The sequence below is a fragment of the Alosa sapidissima genome, chromosome 5 (genome assembly GCF_018492685.1).
Source record: "Alosa sapidissima isolate fAloSap1 chromosome 5, fAloSap1.pri, whole genome shotgun sequence".
NCBI lineage: Eukaryota > Metazoa > Chordata > Actinopteri > Clupeiformes > Clupeidae > Alosa > Alosa sapidissima.
Window position 1 is genome coordinate 30,186,599 of NC_055961.1, and position 23,450 is coordinate 30,210,048.

The window sequence follows — 23,450 nt, forward strand, 5'->3', positions numbered from 1 at the left end:
ATAGTATATTGTGGTTTTAATTCCTCAGGGAAATAGTCAAGTGCAGCATCTGTCAAATCTCCATAAGGGCTTTTCCCTCAAGCCTGTATTTCTTCATACTTCTGTTGACTCCTGAACCCTAACCACAGGTGACATAAGACAAGGACTCCACTCCAGATATTCAAGTAGTCCCCTCAAATGTGTTTCAGTGTGCACACACATATGAAATAAGGACCAACAACATGATTAATGGTAGGCTAACTTAATAAGGTTCACATAAGACGTGAGTTGGAGTAATGTGCAGATATGGACACAGTTATAGGATAATGGTTAGTTTACGGTGACGATGAAGCAAACCATAATATGTAAACCTATACAACAAATACAATACAGTGCTTGTTACACTGTAACTAGCCTACACAACACAGTACACAGCCAGTTATCAATAGATATATAGATAGATAGATAGATAGATAGATACTTTATTGATCCCCAAGGGGAAATTCAAGAAATATGGAACAATGCAAAGATTCTAAATTCTAAATGTATGTTGTTATCTCATTTGTCAATATTGTGTGGGTCTGTTTCTGTGTCTGTTGTGACTGCCCTCTCATACAGTACTGGCATACAATAATGAGTTGTGTCTGTCTCATCCTTAAAGTTTTATACTAGGATAAATAAGTCTGTCTGTCTGATTCCCATGAAGGTTTTCATTACTGATGCTTTGACAGGGTCTTTTGTTGTGTGAGGGTCTTAGTCTTTGCAAGTGTTGTTAGTTTGTATGCAGCATTCCATTCCATTATGATTAAGTTTAGAAAACTTGGACATAAGTAAAGTGATGGACATGTGCTCAAAAGTGAGAGGCATGTATTAAGCATTACCACAAATGGCTAAGTATTATTTTAACATACTGCACTGCTGCATAAACGATAGCTTCTTGTCTCTAAATTGTGCTTCATGTGGGATTGACATATGGGTTGTGGACATTAGAAGGTGGCCAACACCAAAGCCCCGTCTATTATAGGTGAACAGCCTATAACCTTGACTGACTCCTTTAAATTTCTTGGCTCACATATCAGCCAAATTTGAAATGGGACATTAACCACCCACCTTATCAAAAAGGCAAATCAGAGACTTTATTTCCTAAGACAACTGAAAAAGTTTCATATCAACAAAACCCTTTTGCTGCTCTTCGACAAAGCCATCATTGAAAGCATCATCACATCTTCAATCACTGTCTGGTATGGGAGCTCTGACAGTCGCACCAAGAGGAAATTAGAGAGAGTTGTCACCAAAGCCTCCAACATCACTGGTTGTGACCTTCCATCAGTCCACTCTCTGTATGCTGAACGCAGCTTGAACCGAGCATTCAAGATCATCAGGGACGCCTCACATCCGAGCCATGATCTCTTCCAACTTCTGCCCTCTGGAAGACGCTATAGATCTCTGAAGACAGGAACAACGCGCTTCAACAACAGCTTCTACCCTTCAGCAATTAGACTCCTGAACTCCTGAAGATTTGCAACTCTACTTATTTATTTATATTTATTTTTTTATCCCCTCCCGCTATTAAACACACCCCCCCCCCCCCCCCAAAAGGACTGAGCTACAAAAAATACCACCAACATTGTTGTGTGGCAATTAAAGTTTCTATTCTATTCTATTCTATTCTCAGACTGTGATTCAGCTGCCACAGCACAGGTGTAGACATCTGGCCATTTGAGAAAGTACTTTAATTAGGCCTGTCATCCCACTATATTGAGTATGTGCCATTGATTGTTCACCTAAGAGAACAATCAGTTTACTGGAGGAGAAACTGAAACTAGGGCAAATTAAACTTGGTCCTTATTAAATGTGTCTGCATTAGAATAACTTCTTCATACATTAAAGGCACAGTCAACGATACACAGTTTTATGCCAATTACATTTTTTGTCACATTCAGCAAACATCTCCTCACGATCAGCCAGACGCCCATCTTGCACTGTCAAACAACTTGGTCTCTGCAGCCTTGGCTCTGAAAACTGGAAAGTGGGGGCAGCCTGTCCCCCAACAAAAATGAAACACTGTGTGGAGTTTCTCTGGAAATACTGAAGGGAGGGGTGAGCTACCTCTCTGGTGTGTTTTGTCTGGTATAATGTACATTGTTTTGGACAAAAGTGTCAGCTAAGAAATGTAAATATAAACATAAACAAACGCAACGTCATGCGCAATCGCTGACTGCACCTTTAAACTGTAGTGTGTGGCTTCTCACAGAGAGCAGAGCACCATTCATACTCAATACTTCTGAACTAAAAGATTAATTTGGCCTAAAGGAATCATATCACTCCAGAAAATCAAAATGGCCTTTGTCAAGGTTGTGTACACTGTTGGTAATTTAGTTGGCATGTGGATCATGTGGCTTATTCAATTAGACTCCAGCTTTATCTGAGTCTTCAGCTCCGTCTGTGGTCCTGCCATTCTTCATGCAGTCACACTCAATCACAAACAGAGGGGCGGTATAATAGTCCAGCTCACTGGCTTTGACAACCTGAAAGTGTGTATCACAAGTATTATGATTAAAAAACCACAGCACTAGCAAATGCAGCTCATCCACCAGTTATCCATTTAGGGAAATTATAATGATCTCTCATCAGTGTGTTATGGGGGTTTTGACTCAAACTATGGGTCTTGTTAAAGACTACTGGAAATCATGCCTTGACTTATCTTTCCTGACAATACCTTTGGAATGTAGTTACAATGTTTACAATATTAAAATACATAATAAATTAAATTAAATTAATTTAAAATAAATTAAAATACAATATTGTGTTATGGTTTATTTAAAAACATATTTAGCTTTTCTTTTAATACATGGGTGGCAATAGATTATTCTCTCAAATTTGTATAAGAAATATCATTAGGATCCATTAACATTCTGTTAATGAATATGTCATTAAGGGTACAAACAGCATGATGTAACCTCTTTACTGTAACAGTAAGAATTCTCCTGGAACTGAAGTTGCTTGCAGATGTCAAATGAACTCTTTGGGTGGAGAAAGACAATTATGCTGTAATGTAGCTCTCATTTCAGTGCATGGCCTAGTCAAATTCAGAGATCCAAAATAATACGAGATGATCCACACGCAAGATTCTGTGAATGAGAGCTATCTGGTGTGTGGATGGTGTCTTATTCTTTTGGATACTGATGTGCTGGATCCTGCACCTATACAATTTTGGCCGTGGGATATGTGTGGCCTTCCACTGCTTAAAATTGAGTGATCAAACAATCTAAAATGCAATTTGCATTTGTCTGACAATCAATTGTGGTGCTAAATGGTAAAAATTGAGAACCAATTATAAATATGACCTGGTACGTCTGTCTCGACTCTGAATTGGCTGTGAATGTAACTCACAGTTTTTTCACAGTCTTTAGGAGCTATATATTTCAACATGGTGTCTGTGAGGATCTATATTCATCAGGTGCCTCCAGTGGAGGTGCACAAATGAGTTAGCTAAATCACAGTGATGTGCTATAGACCATCAGTCTAGCAATGAATCATTGCAGGCCATTACTCTTGCCTACAGTTTAATGTGTTGGGATTGCAGTGACTCAGTAGTAGTGATGAGAAGAGGGAAGAAAGGCTCTCTCATATGGAGAGCAGAGCTGAGGACAACTTCATAGCTGAATAACTGGGCACATCTTTTCACATGTGCAAAAAGAAAGATTCATCAGTAAAAGTAAAATGCCATGCTTTATGAAAATCCAAACAGATCTGTTTTGCTTCATATAATATAATAATAAGAAAGGTATTGTTTATCCATTTTCAATTGTCAAATACTTTAAATAAGATAAAAAACAAATTGTTTAATTATGCCATACAAATTCAAATCATACTAAAAGTTTTCCTGGACATTTTTGCATTTTAGATTTTGCTCACACAATTTCTCACTGGCCTTTTTACTTTCTGTGTCAGACAGCCTTATGCAGTTCTACCAGGACCTATATTTCAATAAATTTAATTAGGCTTCATCATAGATGTCGTACCTGTCATCGCCATGTTATATTTGCAGAGGGAAACAATACTTAAACCCGTGTTTAAATTTTATATTCTATACACACACTTAATATCTGAATCTAGGCTTTTTTCAAAGCTGGGCGACAGTGAACAACGAATAAGTGGTTGGACTTGACCGTGCGCTGTACAGGTTTTAAATTGGCTGACATCTATATTTACGACTGAAATCGATGTAATCTCGCACAATCGAGGTGAACCCAGCTCTGTGATCACACGCCATTCAGTAGCCTATTAATCTGCACGCGAAGACGGAGCCTATTTTGCCCTCCACTACTTGCCCTGGTATCTGAAATTGCGCACATCTCTGATCAAGGGGCCGCAGACGGAGGCGCACAGCCCGTGTTTGCGTTTTCCCTCGGTGTCGCCTTCCTGAGAGAAAGGGTGGCAGAAAAGGGGATGAATGAAAAGTTGGGGATGAATGGAGCTCTGCCCTCTTTAATGGACACGGGAAAGGACGTGAGGCGTTCCGGAGGAAAGCGAGAGCGCAGGCGCCCCACCCCTGCCTTCAATTAAAAAATCTCAAGGTTTTTCTGTGCAAAAGCGAAGATGGCGACAGACTGAAACAGCCAGCGGAACAGGGTTAAAGATGATGAGGAGGTACAGCTCTCTACACCACACTCGGAAGAAAAAATAAGTGCAATGCCTGACCATTTGAAGAGGACCATTCTCAAATAAGATTTCTTTACTGGACGTTGCTATGCGTTTCCTGGATGATGCTCAACTGGCGATGGACATGTCGGTCGGCTTTCGCGGCATGTCTAAATTGAGACTGTTTAGGGAATATTACGCCGGTCGTATTCATTCTGTTATGAATTGTGAAAATTAAAGGCCAGTGGTTCGACAGTTGTTTGATTCCCTCGATTCAACAGCGTGGACAAATACATCTATCATCATGTTGCAAACGAGGTAGGTGACATTGTTTTGGGGGATATATTGCGGAGGTGACAAGCCCATCTGAGCTCGCTTTTGTCTCCCCCCCTAAAATATGATCAGGGGTGCTTGGATGTGTCGAAGGGAAGATGACGCTGTGGTAAAAATTTGCTGTGCACCCAAACAAAGCGACAAACCATGTACCGACTCAGAGAGGGTACAGAAATGGCGAATGTCTTTGGCATCTCTCTTATTTTTCACCGTCCTTCTCTCTGACCACCTCTGGCTGTGCGCGGGAGTTAAGCTCAAGTCCAAAGACAGGAGCCAGCGTAGAGCCTGGGGCAACGCCACCGACGGGGCCCAGCCGGTCCTCGGGGGAGATAAATGTGTTTTTCTTAGCAATCAGACCAAATCCGCGCCCCCCACTCCTCAGTGCACTGACCCCCAGAGCCGGACGCCTCTGGAGTCCTCATGCATGGCTCTGTATCGGCAAAAAATCGGCCTCATGGGATCATTCTCAGCTTCCGCGGTCATGTCCCCCCATATGTTCTTGGAATACTTTCGGAATTTCAGCCTCTCTTTTTGTGACACTTACTCCGTGGCAGACCTGCTGCAGGGCATGGCGAGCCCGGACGGGTTGAACTGCAGCCTCGCGAACGTCATCCGGGAACTGTTCGGCGGCGGAGAGGAAGACGGGGATCTGTGCAGCGCGTGCGTCCAGGCGTACGCTAGGCTGGATCAACATGCTCAGGAAAAATATGAGGAGTTCGACCTCCTCTTTCTCAAGTACCTATCAGAGGACTATTCCGTCAGATCGCACACAGAGTACTGTAAGGTAAGGGTTTGTTTCCCCCACCATAGCGCGCGTGTGAGTGTGTGTAAGCTCACGGGCTTGCGTCAGAGGTGGTGTGTGATGAGTGACAGCGGGGGGACAGAGGTGAGGCGAGGCCTTTGTGGTTTAATGTGCTGACGCAGTTGAGGCACTGAACTCATGTTCTGAAAGCCTACACTACATAGGCCTGCCCTACTCATTTTAGAGTAGGTAGGTATACAGGTTGCACAACCTGTGGTGAACCTAGACTGCCTGACCATGGAGACCCAAGCGCCTTTGCTGATCAAAACTAAATAAGATATTGGCTTTGGCCTTGGCCGTGTGTGTGCGTGTGTGTGTGTGTGTGTGTGTGTGTGTGTGTGCAGGGTGCAGGATCAAGGTGTCAGGGGAAGAAGGAGGGAATGTGTCTTTGTTTGTGAGTGGACTGTCTGTCCTAGTTCTTTTCCTCTCCAGGTGCACCACTCTGTCATGTTGAAGCATATTGGTCTCTTTGTCACTGTCTCTCCCCATTTCTCTTACTCACCTCCCTGCACTGCTGAAAGAAAACATGAATCTCTTAATTACTTAACAGAAGAAGTATCAGTAGTCACGCACAATTATGTTCTGTGTGGTCTGCATTATGTTGAAATGTATGGTGGGTCCAGCGTTTGTGGTTGGTCCAGATTTCCTTCTCCCTTATGCTGGAATCGAAACGCTATTCAAAACAGATGCTTTATCACTTTACATAATCAGTAGTGGGTATATTGTCAAGTTTGACGTTCTACGATTGAAAGTTCAGCGTCAAATCATGTAAGCCACTATTCTGCAAGCTATCTCAGCTCCTCTGTGTATGACAGCCAGCCATGCACAACGAAACAAAAGGCAGACAGTATCAGTATGCCCTCGAACAACAGGCAAAGACTGCTCCACATGTTCCACCATTTTAATGTGAGTGTAAGGCTTTTATCTACTCCACCCTCACACAAACCTGATAGCGATTCTTCCCGCATGTTTTAAGTGCACCTGCAGACACACAGTGGTCCAAGCAAAGCAGGATATAGCATGATGGTTTGTTTGAGGTGAGGTCTAGAGTTTTGTAAACCTTACTCACCACTGTAGCTCTTTGGTAATCAGATCAGCCAGCAACAAGACAGTGCCAGAGATGCCTTCAGGTGTACAGTGAGAGGAATGAAAAAGCCAGCATCATGTGGTGGCTTGATGATGGTGCCCATCCAATCCATCACACCCCAGCCTCTCACAACGACAACAACACCATGGAAACACATCAGTCGCCTACATTTCAATGACAGTTCCCTCCAGCTGCTTTCTGTTTCAAGACTTTGGATATGTTTTGTGAAATGAATGCTTGAAACGTGCCGTTTCCGCGTTGTCCTTTTTGCCCTGTCCTGGTTAATTTTTGCATTACTGTACTCCCCCCTAATAAGCCAGGCTCGTGGGGAGAGACTTTTTAAAATGGATTCTCCAGTGATGATGACTTTTTGAGAATCGACTAAGAACTACTTGACTGGCATCCAAACAAGCCTAATTATAGTGTGCCCAGTGATTGGTTCAGATGCTGCCTCTGCAGACCCCAGTAATAATATTGATATTGCTGTCCTAGTAGCGTCGCCACTGTGATTGCTGCTATTATGCCATTCCTCATACTGCTGTCTGTTTGAGTAATTTTACATCAGTAATTACCAGCACCAGCATAACACTTACTTTCATAATGTGTTTTCTCTAACAGTAACATTACGTGTGTACTAGCCTCTTTGCTGGATACATGTGTTCCAAAAATCTTCCATATCACAGAGCGAAAGCACAGAACACAAACATAAACACAACTGATAAAGTTTTGAAATTGTAAGTTTCTTAGATGTCAATTAAAGATGGCCCTGGGTGATTTCTCAGTGAGATCTTTGATTTGAGCGAGCTTGTTAGTAAAGTTAATGAGGTTCTAAACATCCCTCTTTGTACATGCAGATTGATACAGTAGTGTTCCTAGTGCATCGGAGTGTGTCAGAGTGACAGCTCTGCAGGGTCTGCATATAAGGTACGCATAGCTGATCTGAGGGAACCACACACATACATTGAAGGCAATATGCATTAAGCCCCACATGTTTACGCACACAATACTTGTTCAAGGACAAATGTCTTACTGTGTTCACATTCACAGAAAAGAGGGCCTTTCAGACTATAGATTCTTGCGGCTGTGCCATAATGGCTGAAGCACTCTCAAATGAAATAACATGCCACTCATCGCAGCTCATCTCTCACTGACAGATATTGCTAATTGCAATGTAATTGTCATGTATTTTCCCATGGTCCTTAGCCTTGTGACAGGCTATGGTGCTACAGATAAAACTATCGTGTTAGATTGTGAAAATACAAAGACCACATAGGGAATACATTTGGCATAAGACGAGACACACATTCTGGCTTATGCATGACAAAGAGTTGCCATTATTTCAAGGGTTATGTTTTACATAAAGATGTTCCATAGTCTTTGCTACTGTATGGTACTGTACTGTGTTGCAGCCTATTGCCTATGACACAATATGTATGCACATATGATGACATAATGTTTGTCTGTTTACTGTACATTTTATAATACACCAAACTTATCTGAGTCACTATATACATCACTTCCTTTTGTGTTTTATGCTGCCATTGTCTTCAGATTTAGAAATTCCAAGCCATTTCCTTAATGTCAAAGGTGGGCACTTCAAGCTGTCTTTTAAGTTGCTGAAGTGACTGTCCCACTCCACAGAAGTAATAATGGTTTTGGCCCATCTTATCTGGAAGGCACAGTTTTCTGTCAGTCCCTCTCACAGGATTCACACTAAAGAAGAACTTTAAAACATCCCACTTCTCCAGTAGGGCAAACATCACTGAGCAGAGAGGCTTTCAGAAACACAGACAGCCAGACAGCCATTATTTGTCAGTGCTGCCTGTCTGTTACAGCCACACCGCGGACCTAACAATAACCTGAGACAGGACATTTACATGTATTCATTTGGCAAAATATTATATCCAGAGCTATTTACACTTGAGGGACAATAAGCAAGCTTCAGGTGATGCTCCACTCTAAATTAGATACATTTTACATCCTCCAAGGCTTGGGCTGGTGCAGACTCTTTTTTTCCCCATTGGTCGGGAACATACAACCACAGGGCATTCCTGTCACATCAAAGTTTGTGTGTATGTGTGGTGGGGTGGGTGGCGTTTTCGAGTCACTGAATGTTTTGGTACTTGCACTTGTACTTTTCTGCAGAAGTGCACTTCATGACTTTTTGATGGGGAGGGGGGGGGGGGGGGGGGGGTCCCCTCTGTGTGAGTGTCTCTTTGCTTTGCTGGAGTCCTTGCCCCTCAGAATGTCACCGTGAACCATCCCTGATCCAGAGAGCTGCCCTCTGAGCAGCACCTGAACAGTCTCTCCCCCTGCGTGTGGTGAGAACCCAGCTTTGTAGCCCTAGACTAGAGGGACTCCCCTGCGTTCTACAGCACTATGGTAAGAACCCAGCTCTGTAGCCCTAAGAGGGACTCCCCTGCTTTCTACAGCACTGCAGGGATCTAGAGCTCCTCTAGCCATTGTGTACAGATGGCCTTTACCAGAGCCTGAGGACAGTAGGGAACCTGGGATTGCCTTCTGACTGACCTTTTCTCCACCCATGGGTATAGACGCTTTGTTTACTGGACCAAGCAGGTGACCATACTGCTGCAGTAGTAAAGCAGCTATCCCCAGTGTAGTCCATTCTCTGGCTATGTCCTTGATGGCAACTGTTGCTTCTCTCGACTTCCCCACAGGTCTTTGTCATTGGTGAAAGCCATGTCACAACCTGAAGACGAGGGACATTGTAGCATTTTTTGTCAGTTTCTTATCAAGTTGTCTGATGCAGATCAAGACACGTCCTGGACAAAAGCCTGTCCCAGTTCCCCTAGCCAAGCTGCTTTGAGAGAAAGCGTTTATTGTCAGCAGAGCTACTCAGGTAAATGTGCGGTTGTTCAGCCATGAACCTTATTGCATAATGCAGAAATGCCTTATGTCCAGTCTGGTTGCCATAGGAGAGGCCCCCTTGCTTGGGGGATGAATGCTTTTACCACCCTGGTAGGACATTCAGAGTTACAGCACTCCCCTCTGTGAGGCTTGAAGGCAGTGGACTAGAATAATGAGTATGGAGGCTCCTCGTGGCGGCTCTGAATAGGTACGACTGGTGGCATTTTAGGATCAGGTGCCACCACCGATTTGTGGTCTTTGGAGTGGATAATATGTCTCTCTTGACCCTCCTAAAGGAGCTGTTTTGTGTGTGTGATCCCCAATGCGTCGCCTGTCCACTCTCCGTGTGTTGGCTCCTGGTAAATGATAACAGGTCTCTCGCACAGGCCTGGGCAGAGGCCATTTCGTCGACGGGAGGTGGTTACTCAGACAAGGAGACCTGCAAGACAAAGAGAGAGACAGTGAGAGAAAGCAAATGATAGAGGCAAGGCTGTTATTTACCCATTTAACTTCAAGCCAGAGAAGAGAAGAAAAAAAAACATTTTATTGTTTCAAGGATAAGAAGAACAGTATGAAAGGAGAACCTAGGCCATTGGTCTGTACTTTTAAGTTGGTCTGCATACCAGTTGTCTTTTCTCACAGACTCGCTTTCTATTTCTCAAACCTTTAAAGTGAAATATGCATACCTTACTGGAGTGCTCACATGCATGTGGACAGAAATGCATGCTGGCGGCTGCTAGGTTAGTGGAGATGTGTTGTGTGGTTGTGATGTGTCCCCTTGAGTCAAATGGAGGATTCAAGTGCCTGTCAGAATGCACCAAAAAAGATGTCAGTGAATATTCCCTTAAGTGCAAATGCAGAGAAGGAGTCTGATTTTTAAGAGTCGAACAGGACCTTACCTTGTATTAGAATGTGGTGAACTGTTTTGTTGATGTTGTGCTACTGAACTCTTCTGGGTGATACACTATATTAGTTAAGAGAATGAGGGGAATTAGTTTATTATTATGTTTGGCCAAGGTTTAAAGAATTCCTTTTTTATTTTGGGATTATTGATATTTCATATGTGGATGAAACATTTCAAAACTGTTCTTTATAGCAAAAAAGGTGTTTTTGTATCACATTAAATGGCAAAATCACTGAGTGTCTAAGAATTATGAAGTGCCATGTGTCACCATTAAATTCTGATCACAGCCACTTATCTGGTATGGAGCAGGCTTTCTATAATGACAGACAGAGGAGGATGGTTGGCACTGCCAATGGCTGTGCTGTGCTGATGATGTCACCAGTTTTAAACGACAAGGACAGTTATTTTCTTTAAAATGGAGTGAACAACTGCATGTAAAATATTTTTTGCAAGAAAGATGTTTCCTGTAGTCTACTTTGGGAAGGAGTCGTTAAGAGTTTGATGTAGGCTATATTTTTTAATTTTACGATGGTTACACATTTTGGAAATTGGAGATGAACCAAGGATTTCTAGGTCTGGATTCACCCTGGTGATACCCTTTTCTCTGTGTTGCCCTGGAATACTGCAACCTGTACCTGGACAAGACTGATATTAGTTTGAATGGTTAATGTTGCAGTCTGCCTGAATTAATGTCATTAAATAAAATTGATCAGGTAGTGTTTTAAAGGTGAATTTATGTTTAGACTTAAAGGTAAACTATGCAGTATTGGCCTTACTGTTTTCTCGTTTTTTGCTTCTTTTTCGCTGGCTCTGTCATGACGAATGTCTGAGAAACTCCATCGCTACCTTTTTCTAGCCGGTGCCTGGCGTGTATGTGTATTTGAATGCAGTAAAGCAATTCGTCACACTCGTTATACTTCCTGACACTGAGGCTGTCGGCCCGCCGGCCCACAGTTGCAAGGGTGTTTTTTTCCGCTCACAGGCGCTAGGGGGAAGCGAGACGACCACCATTCAACCCGAAAAAAGTCATATAACCATTCCAATGACTCTGAAGCTGTTAAATGAAGGTAAATTAAGCGAAAAAACTTGCATATTAAACTAAAAAAACCTGCATAATTAACCTTTAAGCTATTCTTAAACAACCAAGCAGTATTCTTCAATTTGTCAGGGTCCCTGCACCTGCTGGCATGTTGTCCTTGCTTGGACCCATGATTGACAGATGAATCATTAACTTTATTGGTTGGATTTTAGGATGTGTAGTTTTAGATTTGGGAGTTAATTGTGTGTGTTTCTTTTTCTCAACAAAGCCTACCCACAGAGCCCAGGATAGTCACAGGCAGAATCTTTCTTCAGAGCTGATTAATGAGTAGGCCTATATGTGAGAACAACTTTGGCAGATGTAACATTGCACTAATGAAGCATGTTGGTTAACCATGGCTAGAAACATCAACAAACTCCTTTTTCAAGCACAACAGCAGTGTCTAAAATGGGCACATACTTTCACAAGTAGTCAAACTATATAAAGACCTGCTTTGTTCGGGTCATCTCCAGAGAAAATGTGTTTTGACTGTTAACTTTACTGTCAGTAGGACTAAAGTACATTGTGCCTTTAAAGAAGTAGTTAATCTTCTCGATATCTTCCACTTTTGAGTGATGTCATTGGTTGTCATCAATAAGCCTTTTTACCGATAAATGAGGAGCATGAGCTTATTTTTAGGAAATGATCAGTGGTAAGCAATAACAATGGCCTGAACTTATGTATGAGTATGTTTGGGGGACATCCCTAACATGCCCCATAAATAAGAATACAGCAGTGCTATGATGTGGATTAAACCTGGCGTACCTCATACAGTTTTCCTCAGATAGAGGGCACCTTGTATTTGATCATAGAGCTCCAACTCTCCAACAGTCCTTTGTGATTGGGTCTCTCTGTCATGCCTTCAGACATGATGTCAGTCAGACGTTTCAAGTGGAACTTTTATTATTGGTTAAAAAACAAATCCTCATGTGATGAACAAGGCTGTATCTGGGATTTCCTGAAAGATACATGTGGGACAGTCCATTTTATTTTCAGAGTCCTCTATGATCCATTTTGAACGCTATTAGCCTGGCCCCGCCCCCACCTAGATCTTCTTTCAAGGAGATCTAGTCTGGAACACCATAGTTCATAACCGTTTCCCTCAAACAAGAAAATGTCAGGCCAATCAGCGACAAGAGGGGAAGACGAAACCGAAACTTACTGTGATAAACAGAACCAGCAACACCTGCAAACATCAAAAAATGCAGTTGGAAAAATGCTGAAATGTATTTACAGCAAAGGTAGAACCACATACATTGTTTCCTGACTGTTGGTGCTGTTTGTTGTCAGTTTGTAAAGTTGTAAAATGTAAAAAACATTAGGAATCTCTGATCAATGTGATTGGTAAGGCTGGACCAATGATTTCATAGTGCCCGTCGTGATGCAAGTGTTGCAAACGTTTCCCAATCGAGTCACCAGACTCTATTCACTTTGTGACTGAGTTCTGATTTTTCCAGGCTAGGAATATGCTATGACCTAGTATGTCAAATGTCTGCTAGCACTTGAGCATAAAATAGCATCAAGCCTGAAGACTGTGTTTGTGTGTGTGTGTGTGTGTGTGTGTGTGTGTGTGAGAGAGAGAGAGATAATGGGCTTTCCTCTGCTGAAAGACTTTGAGTTAACAGGACCACACATATACACACACTCCTATACTCTAATACACTGTGGAGCAGACCTCTTCTCCCCAGTCGTCTGTCATAAGGACCGGCATTACCATCCAAAGTGCTGAGGAAGGGGCGGCTCACCCAAAGGAACCCGCTCACCCCGATACCACCAGCATTCACAGACAGGCACCTACTCCTTCATCGGTGACGGCAAACTTTCATTTCCTCCTGCCATTGTGCCTAGCTGCATCATGACGCGTTGAAGCTGATGCGTATGAGTCCCTTTACTGTCTCCGGCCTGGCTCTGATTGATGCCACTGTGTGATGATTCTCTGCGGAGCGGCGGAGGAGCCAACACTTCACATCAGAGGGCCCAGGCGATAATAAGATCTTTGGGATTTCCCCGTCAGCCCCGGGGGCCTATAGGAGGGACGCGGCGTGTGTGCACCAGAGGCAGGCGCTACACGGCACGCTCCATAGTCCCTCACAGTGCTGCTGCAGCAGCAGCACCACGCCAGAGAGACCAGAGATAATGTGAAGCTATTAATCCTCTCTCTTGTGTCACACTCCAATCGGAGTCCTTGTCCAGCTGCTTCATCATCGTTGCCGTGGCTATAAAAGCAGGTGCCCGGGGGTGAAACCAGCATTTGTTTTGGGTGCGGGGTCAAAACGCGGTGGGGACGTTTCTGTTTTTGTACTGTGTGACAGTTTTCAGTACATAAAATATCCCACAAAATCTGCTTGTTCCTTAGATTTTTTCCTTGCCTTTATAATCAGTGTGGGTACTGCAATAAGTAAGCAGCATTTGTGGATTATACTATAGTTTTACCAAGGAATGTTCTAAATGAATGCTTAAAAATGTGATTCATTAGTCATATAAATACTCTGTTTGTAACCGACTTGCCTCCCCCGCCGCCATGTTTTTGAAAATCAATTAAAAGTTTATCACAAAAAAGATTAGATTAATTTGCATGAGATTAAATGATTTGTTTTTCTTTCACTACCTGAAACACTTGCCTATAGTGTTAGGTTAACTGTAGTGTTACTTAATTACAGTGGTGGTTGAGGAGAGTGACTGAAGGAGCTGGAGTATTTGATTCTGGAGCCACTCCAGGCTCTGGTGAGTGACTAGGGAGTGTGTCTCCGTGGGAGGTGAGAAGACCTCTGATTTATCACAGCTCAACTCCAAATGACAGGGGGAAAATGGCTGACACTCAGTGCAGATCACTGTGTAGTATGCCTTCTCATGGTCATGCATGGATCCACATATGGATATAGGCTACAGTGTTTATGTACTTATGTACAGTGTTTATGCATTCTGTTGCATTATTGTTTCCTTATGTCAGTATATTGCTTACATTGTTAGGCCTAAACAAAGCTGGAACAAGACAATGCATAAGATGCCCATGCTATAGCTATGTTGTTAACCTTGCTCCAGCCCTGTTGTTGCTTCATGTGCATGGTTGTCAGGCTAAACCAAGTAAAGGAATCATGCTGTGGCTGTCTGTATGTAAATGCCAGTGTGAGGATTGCTCGCCAGGCTCAGAGCATTTTGGCCCAGCATGGGGAAAAGCCCTTATTTTATTGATCTATCTAATCATCAAAAATTGCTTCCCTCACCGTAACTTCCATCGTGCATGAAGTGGTCTGTTTACAATAAGTAGTGTATGAATGAATTGTATTAACTGACATAAGCATCTGTTACAAATTTATACAGTTTAAGTGGAAAATGCCATTTTGACAGATTGGGTATGACTGCACTGTAACTCTCCTCTTTTTTGTTCTGATATTCAAATGTACTGTCAAGGGAGTTATTTAACATGAGTATTATACAGTGAGTCGGCCATATCTGATGTTAATGAAGACAGTTAGGAGAGGCGGTGGGTCAGTACCCCTCCATCCCTCCCTCTTGGACAGTAGCTGGGAGGGGTCTACAGTCTCCATAGATACTAGTCTGTGCCTAGCAACCTTTTTCTGCAAGTCTTAGAGGATAACAAGAATTAAAAGAGGATTTCTTTTCATTTGGAGCAGCTACAGAAGGGGTTTCCATCAACATGTTACCCTCCGGAGGTTATCAGCAATTATCAAAGGACTTAATCGCAGGGAATCCTCATTTTATCAATGCAGGCGGAGTAAATTCCAAATATTAAGCAAATAAGATCATTAAGAGAATATGGATGAAAATATGAATGTGAAGTAATATTATTCAGTATGCTAGATCTGTGAATAGGCCAATGCAAACATGAGATATGAAACAATGTTTATGATAATTAGCGTTGATCAGAACTGAAATATCTTGTTGCCTTAGCTACAGCTCAGGGTAACTCCGCTTGAATGCAGTTACTAAGAACTGTTCAGTGCTCTTTACTTAGATGTGATTGCTCAATGTAAACAGAATGACTTGAATATAAGAACACATGCACACTTTTTCTCTCATGCTCTTTCTCTCTCTCACACACACACACTGTCTGTCTTTCTCACTATTTCTCTCTTGCTCTCTGCCTCTCTGTTGGCTCAGAGAAGTTGAACTAGAACGTGCTTCCCCTCGTAATTAGCCTGTGCTCCTGTCAGATTCCTAAAATTAGCAGTGAGAGTTATCCGCGAGATTAGTATTCTACCAAACACACTCCCTCCTCATATGCAAAGACACCAGCAAAGCACAAAGCAGTGGAGCCCATTAGTGGTAGTTAATTACAGATAAAAGGTGTCCCCTAAAGTTAACATACTAATTAGAGTTGCAGAAAGAAATGTATTCAGACTCTATGTTCTTTAGTTCCCTCACAAGAGCCCACCATGTTGCTTGCTATATTAAGCTAAAGTTATGCTACCTTTAGTGTCATTTAGTAGTGGAGACATGGGCAGATTATTTTGACAGAAAGTACCCTGGTGTTGCAGTAGTGTTTGCTTATGGACTCACTTCAGGACTTTGTGTGTGTGTGTGTGTGTGTGTGTGTGTGTGTGTGTGTGTGTGTGTGTGTGTGTGTGTGTCCGTGTGTGTGTCCGTGTATGTGTGTCTGTGTTTAGGGAAGGGGATGAGTGTTTGAGAAGGCCTCTGATTTATCACAGCTGAATTGTTCGTGGCAGGAAGAAAAAATGGCTGTCACTCAGCATGGCAATTATTGCAAATTTCTGCCTGTGATTTTTTGTGTTTGTGTGTATATATATGTGCGTGTGTTTTGTGTGTGTGTGTGTACTAAATATGTGTGAGAGTATACAGTATCTCTCTCTCTTTCTCTCTCTCTCTATCTATCTATCTATCTATCTATCTATCTCTCTCTCTCTCTCTCACACACACACACACACACACACACACACACAAACACACAACCACATGATTGCATACTATTCTGTGGTTATGTTTTCAGTCAGTATTTTTTATGAAACCCTAGCCTGGCTAGACTGTGTGTCCCCAGCTCACTTACTGCTGGGATTATAGTCTGGAAAATAGCAATTTATGAGAATCAGCCAATCCAATTTTTGGTGGACTTCCAATCAGCGACCAGCGGGGAGTGGTTTAGGAAAAGCCGGAAAAAAGGACATTTGCCTCTGAAATGCAACTCTGACAAAAAATGGCTATTGTGGGAAAAGATGACAGATCGATTGAGTGGAGAGAATAAGGAGAGTCGGCCGGGCCTTTTGTTGAGGTAGACAGCGTTCTGGCTTGTCTGCCAGCTGGGCTTGAGTGAGTCTGATTTAGTGACTATCTCTCTCAGTTATCTGATTACTCGTGATGAGAGCTAGCATCAGATCCAATCACTTTGCATATCATTTGGATTGATGCTCATTAGCTACGCCCCTCCAGGCCCAGTAGCAATCCAATGGAATCGTTCCAAAGCACACTGAATGTGATTGTGGGTTTGGCAGAGCAGAGGCCAGGCTACCATAGCCCCCAGTACTGTAATTACTATTTCTGAAAACCCTATTTAGACTTTGACTTCCCCCTTAATGTCACACTTACAGCTGACGTCTTCAGCATCCAACAGGAACAGATGCGGTCCTGATCAGGATTAAAAGGGTATTGGGCAGAACGCTGGTGCTGAGACAAATATTTAAGGTTTTGGTATGTCATTGGCTGTAATAACATAATTATCTTAGTGTTGTGTGATAGTCATAATACCAAAGTTAGCAGATGTAATTTTGATTAGGTAGAACCATAGGTTTGTTTGGGAGATTTGAATAAAATGAGTTTGACTGTCCAGAGTGGGTGTTGGGACCTATTCTTGAAGCCGCACCTTCATGCTCAGGAGTGTGTCTGTGATGAAACAGATGGGTAACACAGGGCAATAAGGAGCACGGTCTTAATTTGGGATTAGAGCAGACTGAGCTGGCGTGTGTAGGGTAGACTGCAGGAATTGAGTGGAAGTCAGAGATCACAAGCTGTGCATCGGGGGGAGAGGTCTTCATGCCCTCCCTTTCCTGGCTAATGAGCAGGAGAGGTTAGCAGGACAAAAACGCCCAAAATCTCTGGACAGAGATGAGAATTTGACTGCAGTTTGCGCAGAAAGGTTTTGATATTTGAGATGAACAACTGTTTAGGTTACACCCTTATTTCCATGCTCCTGAAGGTACATGTTGGGCTAGAATAGTTTATGAATATGTCTTAACCACTTTGTTTCCATTTATAGGGCTAGGAAAGACTCAATGAAGATCAATTTGATTAATTTTACTAAAAGTGTACTGGATTAGAATTGTAGGCTACACCTTCAAAAATATTTTTGTGGACAAAAGACACATTGATATGCTGAACCATGTCCTCCTCTCCTCCTCTTGCAGTTATTCTGTTTTTTTTCTCTCTCTCTCTCTTTCATTATTTGTGTTCTACATTGTGTTTACATTTCATCTTTTATCAGAGATTCTTCGCCCCAGGCTCGCTGTAAAACTAAGGTACCGGTATTTGCGCTCCTTGGGAAACGATTCAGTGGCATTGGCTTGTGTTTGTGCCATGTGTAATCTACAGAGTCCTTCATCATCATTATTGAGCCCTCTGGTCTCCTCAAAACACCATCTTTGGTCTGGTCATGGGCTTACTAGTGACTCCACTATACCTGGGTTGTTAAAGACAAAGCCTAGAAAGAACAGTCCATAATGAGACCTCCACATCACGACCAACATGTTGACATACATATACATCTTCTTTCTGTTTTCTTACAATAATCTAAAGCGTTTCACTGCAAGCACTGATGTAATAGACTGTGTGTTTGGACCATATTGGGGGATTGACACAGCTTTTTTCTGTGTGTGTGTGTGTGTGTGTGTGTGTGTGTGTGTGTGTGTATGTGTGTGTGTGTGTGTTTATCCCACCTCTAGTCTGTGTACAAAGCCTGGCTGTGTTCTGAGTACTTCCCCACCTCGCAGCAGCAGTGCCTCCGCCGCATCCCGTGCAAGCAATACTGCCTGGAGGTGGAGACCAGCTGCCCCTTTGTGCTGCCAGACAACGACGACCTCGTCTACGGAGGCCTGTCCAGTTTCATCTGCACAGGTAGGTCAGCATCACCCAGCACCGGATTGGGGGGGGGGGGGGGGGGGGTGCACACTTGTGGTATATGAGATATAGACATAATAGTCTCTTTCGGACCAAGTAGTTATAGGAACTTATCGTATTTTCCGGACTATAAGTCACACTTTTTTTATTTATTTTTTATTAATTTATTTTTTATTTTTATTAATATTTTAATTTTTTTATTTTATTTATATATATGTTTTTTTCCTCTTCATGACACATTTTTTGACTGGTGCGACTTATACTCCGGTGCGACTTATTGTCCGGAAAATACGGTAGTTAGGAACAGTCCAGTTCTAAATCAGTTCTACTAACTACTCTCCCCGAGACCCGTTTTTCATTTGCGTTCACACTGACAAAATCATTGGAATTGTTGCCGTGTCATACTAGGTTAAGTTACAGGTTAAGAATATGGTGTCATCTAAGCATTCTGACTAGCACTAAATTGGAGAAATGAGTGGCTAAACTGTCCTGTCCAGTTGTCCTAAAGTGTGTGCAATTACATCTGATATTTTGGGGGATTCTTCGCGTAGGCTATATTGGTTACGCATTTTTCGGATGTTATGATTTGTATTAGGCTACTGCAGTCGACAATAAGCAGAGTTGAGGAAGAAACTACTTAACGTAAGAAACAAGGGATTAACTTAAAGTAATAATAATAATAATAATAATAATAATAATAATAACTTGGACTATACCGCCTTTCATGGTACCCAAGGTCGCTTCACAAATTGTGTGTGTGTGGGGGGGGGGGGGGTTAGGGGTCAAAGGACTTAGTGAAAAGGAATGTTTTAAGGTGCTTTTTGAACATAGACAGGGACGGGGCAGAGCGGACATGGAGTGGTAGACTGTTACAGAGTGTGGGAGCATTGACAGAGAAAGCCCTGTCCCCAAAAGTCCACAACCTGGTGGGGGGGGTGGCCAGCAGGTCCTTTTCAGAGAACCGCAGGGAACGCGACTGAGTGTAGGGGTGGATGAGATCTGTGAGGTATTGTGGTGAGAGTCCATGGAGAGATTTGTAGGTGAGCAGGAGGATCTTGTCTTGACTGGCAACCAATGGCGCTGTTGGAGGATGGGAGTGATATGCTGCCAGGGCTTTGTGTGGGTTAGAACCCTGGCAGCTGAGTTCTGGACATACTGGAGTCTGCTAAGGGCCTTGGTGGGCAGTCCAGAAAGGACACCATTGCAGTAGTCCAGACGGGAGGTGATGAAGGCATGGATGAGTGTCTCAGTTACTGAATGTGTGAGTGAAGGCCGGAGTCGTGAGATGTTTCTGAGGTGGTAAAAGGTGGGCTTGGTGACATTGTTGATGTGGGACCGGAAGGAGAGAGTGGAGTCCAGGATAACACCCAGGTTGCGCACCTCAGGAGATGGGGAAATGGAGCAGCCATCCACAACCAGGGCCAGGTCTCTAATTTTCCTGAGCAGTGGTGGAGGGGCCACCAAGTAGGGGAGAGCCGGGACAGTTCAAAGACTTTTTTTTATCAAACATAATTTACAAAGAGATCGTACCATACTGAAAGCTAATATTTTGTCACTAACAACCTACATCTGTCCTTACATATGCAAATACAGTTGCATTTTCAGCTCTGAACAAAACTGTTCACTAATTATTTTAGAGTTGGACCAATCACGTAGACTGTCACTAAGGGTTCCTATGCAAAGGGAAAAGACCCTGCCCTGAGGTAGGAGCTGAAAGAGTTATAGGAACCCAAATCTGTCCTGTCCGAACACGAGAAAAAAGGGTTCTAGGAATGTTATGTTCTTGGAACTGCAAAAATCCCTCCGATGCGAAAGAGACTAATGTGAGATAACAGATCACAATGCAATCTATTAACTAGCTATACCATCACAGTACAATCTAATAACTAAACATGACAATCTACCATCTAGCTCCTTTGGTTTGAGACGCTGGTAGGATAGGATGATAGGTAAGAGTGTGTTTAATTTGGTGATGTCTCTGCAGAATGTTTCTTCCTGCCATATTGTTCGTCTGTGAATTGTCTTGGTGTATCACACAAAAACAGCACCCTGTAGAATTATTCAACAGAGTTGTTTATAGATAATACTACCCACTGCACCACACAGAATACACTGCTATCCAATTACTGCACCTGTCTTTATCTGTGGCTTGTTTGCGGTAGTGACCAAAAATATGATGATGTTTTCAGGTACTCCTGCAGGGGGCGTTGTTCACCAAGACAATCCATTGTGAAATTATATGTTTCTGTTCTTGTTCTTTGAAAGACACTGCATATTCTTTATATGTTATTTATCCCAAGACAATGAAATGAAAGGAAAGCCAAATAGACTACCCCAGAAAAAAAAACAAATCTGATTTTTGTGACACGGACATAACATTGCTCCTTGGCTCTTTGTGTGAGGCTCTCCTCTCTGTGTACTGCAGGGCTGTTGGAAGATCTGGACAGCAGTGGGGGACCAGAGTGTTGTGACGTCAGATGGAGCGGATGCGACCCATCCATGGGGGCAGCGTGCGCTTTGACCCAGCTCCAGGGGTCGTCGCCATGGCAGCCGAGGTCGTGGCAGGCAGTGTCATGTGCCTCGCGCCTCTGCAGTGGCAGACTGAAGCTGTGCATGCTCGTCCTCATCCTACTGCACACTGTTGTCTCCATCACAACTGTTGGCGGCGGCAACGCAGGCCTGGACGCCATGGTGACCCTGGAGGAGAGTCCGGTCAGGGAGGAGTGACCTTAACAAGCAGCACCACGCCAATCCTCTGCGTGCTCCAATCTCATCTGCCAGCCACATCCTTTCTTTTCCTGCCTCTCCTTCATGGACAAATCCAACTGACTCCTCTCTCCGTAGGCGTGGTAGAGATCTGCCATCGCATTGCCCCCCCCCCAGCCTCTTGCTGAGAGATTCTGAGACATGGGACGGACAGCCCACTTGACCTGAGAAAGTCCCACCTCTTCCCCCTCCAAAATCAGATGGTGATTGGTTCCCCTGCCCGATAGCGGTGTGATGTCACAGTGCAGGGTATGAGTACAAGTGGCCTATTTACACTGATTCTGTTTTACAGGCTCGTTTTCGGAACTTCTGTGTCCATGTTACTGCTGCTGTCTCAGCCTCAAACATTTGCTTTTCATTTTGTTTTCAGCTATTATCTATTACTACTATATATACATAATATTATATATATATATATATATATAGAGAGTATAATATATAATATATAATGACTAATGACACATCCATTCTGTAGTTATTGGGCATCATCTTTCACAGTGAAACTATAGTATTCATGTTCATGTTATGAAGTGCCAGATCGATCATATCACGTGAAACATTAGGGCTGCTAAGTTCTCTGTAAAACCAAAAGATAGTGCAGTGAACAAAATCATTCCCATGGTCATTTTACAGCTCTGCATGATTAACTTGGAACATTTGAAATGACACTGCACAATATTATCCATGGTCATAGCACAGTTTATCATCCTTTTATGGCATTATTTGGGAGTATGTTTCACCACATATGAAAATGTACTTTTGATTAAGTAAGACATTTGGTGAACATAAAAGCTTTGCTTGTTTTCAGGGTCTTCAGTAGGAACCATCACCAACAAATCCACAAAAATACTATTGCACAGAGTTCAATCAGTGACTACCTGCCATGGGGCCTTTCTAAACAATACGTTAATGACTTGGGAGACAGATTTTAATGAAATAAAGAAATATTTTCTCTCTTTTTGACATGCAGAAGATAAAAGGCGGTTGTGACATATCATATTTCCAAGAATGAGGAATGTTTTGTCACAAACCCCTTTTAAAACATTTCACAGGTTTTACTCGCTTTATTTGATACCGTATAATGTTTTTTATCACATTATTATGTCTCTGAAGATGATGTCTTAAGTTTCTTTGCTGTTTTGTCAGTTATAGGCCTTGTGATCTTTGAATGTTTCATGTGCTTTCAAAATGTATAAAAATGTTCTTTCATTTAAGTACACATCACTCTGTCTGCCCCACAGACCATCTCCATAAGGCCACTTGTACTCTTTTGTAGCTTGTGTGTGTTGTGACTGGTGACATGTAGACACACCATGACATTCTTAGAAAAAGGGTTCTTTAGTTTGTCCTCACAGGAGAACCCTCAAGAGATCCTACAAAGAACATGTAAAGGTTCCACATAGAACCAAAAACATTGCTCTATGGAACTTTTAAGCCTTCGTTGCAAATAGCATGCATAAGGTCTAAGTAGAACCTTGAACCATTTTCTTTTGTAGAACTTTGGAACCATTGCTTCTTCTGTAAGGACAAGTCAAAGAGCCCTTTGAAAGGTTCTAGATAGCACCTTGTTTTCTAAGAGTCTCAGAGGGGAAGCCTCTCCTGCTCCTTCCTCTCGCCATGAGGGGAACACTTCTTATGGCATTTTATACACTGTGCTTCTATGGATAGGACTTTTTTGCACTAGTTCTACGACATGTCGTTATTTTTATTTCTTTTGAGAAACTGTGCTGAAGGAATATTATCCCATATCAGTGTTTCTAGTCCACCTGTATCTGTTCCTCTTGTATTTTGGGCAGAGGCTGAATCTGCCAACTGATAAAACTAATAAAGGAATCCAAATCTGGACATGGATTGCCAGCATGGAGTATGCATTCATTGTTGCTCATTTTAATTCCACAGAAAT

The 23,450-nt window shown here is 42.7% G+C and overlaps 1 protein-coding gene across 1 annotated transcript; it reads left to right on the forward strand.

Moving 5' to 3' along the window:
* The first annotated feature begins 4,248 nt into the window (after nucleotides 1-4,248).
* nalf2 (NALCN channel auxiliary factor 2) lies at nucleotides 4,249-21,921 on the forward strand. The gene is made up of 3 exons (XM_042093920.1): nucleotides 4,249-5,740; nucleotides 18,607-18,778; nucleotides 21,207-21,921. The coding sequence occupies exons 1-3, from the start codon at nucleotides 5,021-5,023 to the stop codon at nucleotides 21,506-21,508; spliced, it is 1,194 nt and encodes a 397-aa protein (XP_041949854.1). The 5' UTR covers nucleotides 4,249-5,020; the 3' UTR covers nucleotides 21,509-21,921.
* Nucleotides 21,922-23,450: the final 1,529 nt, after the last annotated feature.

What these genes read in the sequence shown, in the direction of transcription:
- nalf2 (XM_042093920.1), top strand. Translation starts at nt 5,021, where the DNA reads ATGATCAGGGGTGCTTGGATGTGTCGAAGGGAAGATGACGCTGTGGTA. An exon ending in CGCACACAGAGTACTGTAAG is followed by an intron (nt 5,741 to 18,606) that starts GTAAGGGTTTGT and finishes TCCCACCTCTAG; the next exon opens with TCTGTGTACAAAGCCTGGCT. An exon ending in GTCCAGTTTCATCTGCACAG is followed by an intron (nt 18,779 to 21,206) that starts GTAGGTCAGCAT and finishes TGTGTACTGCAG; the next exon opens with GGCTGTTGGAAGATCTGGAC.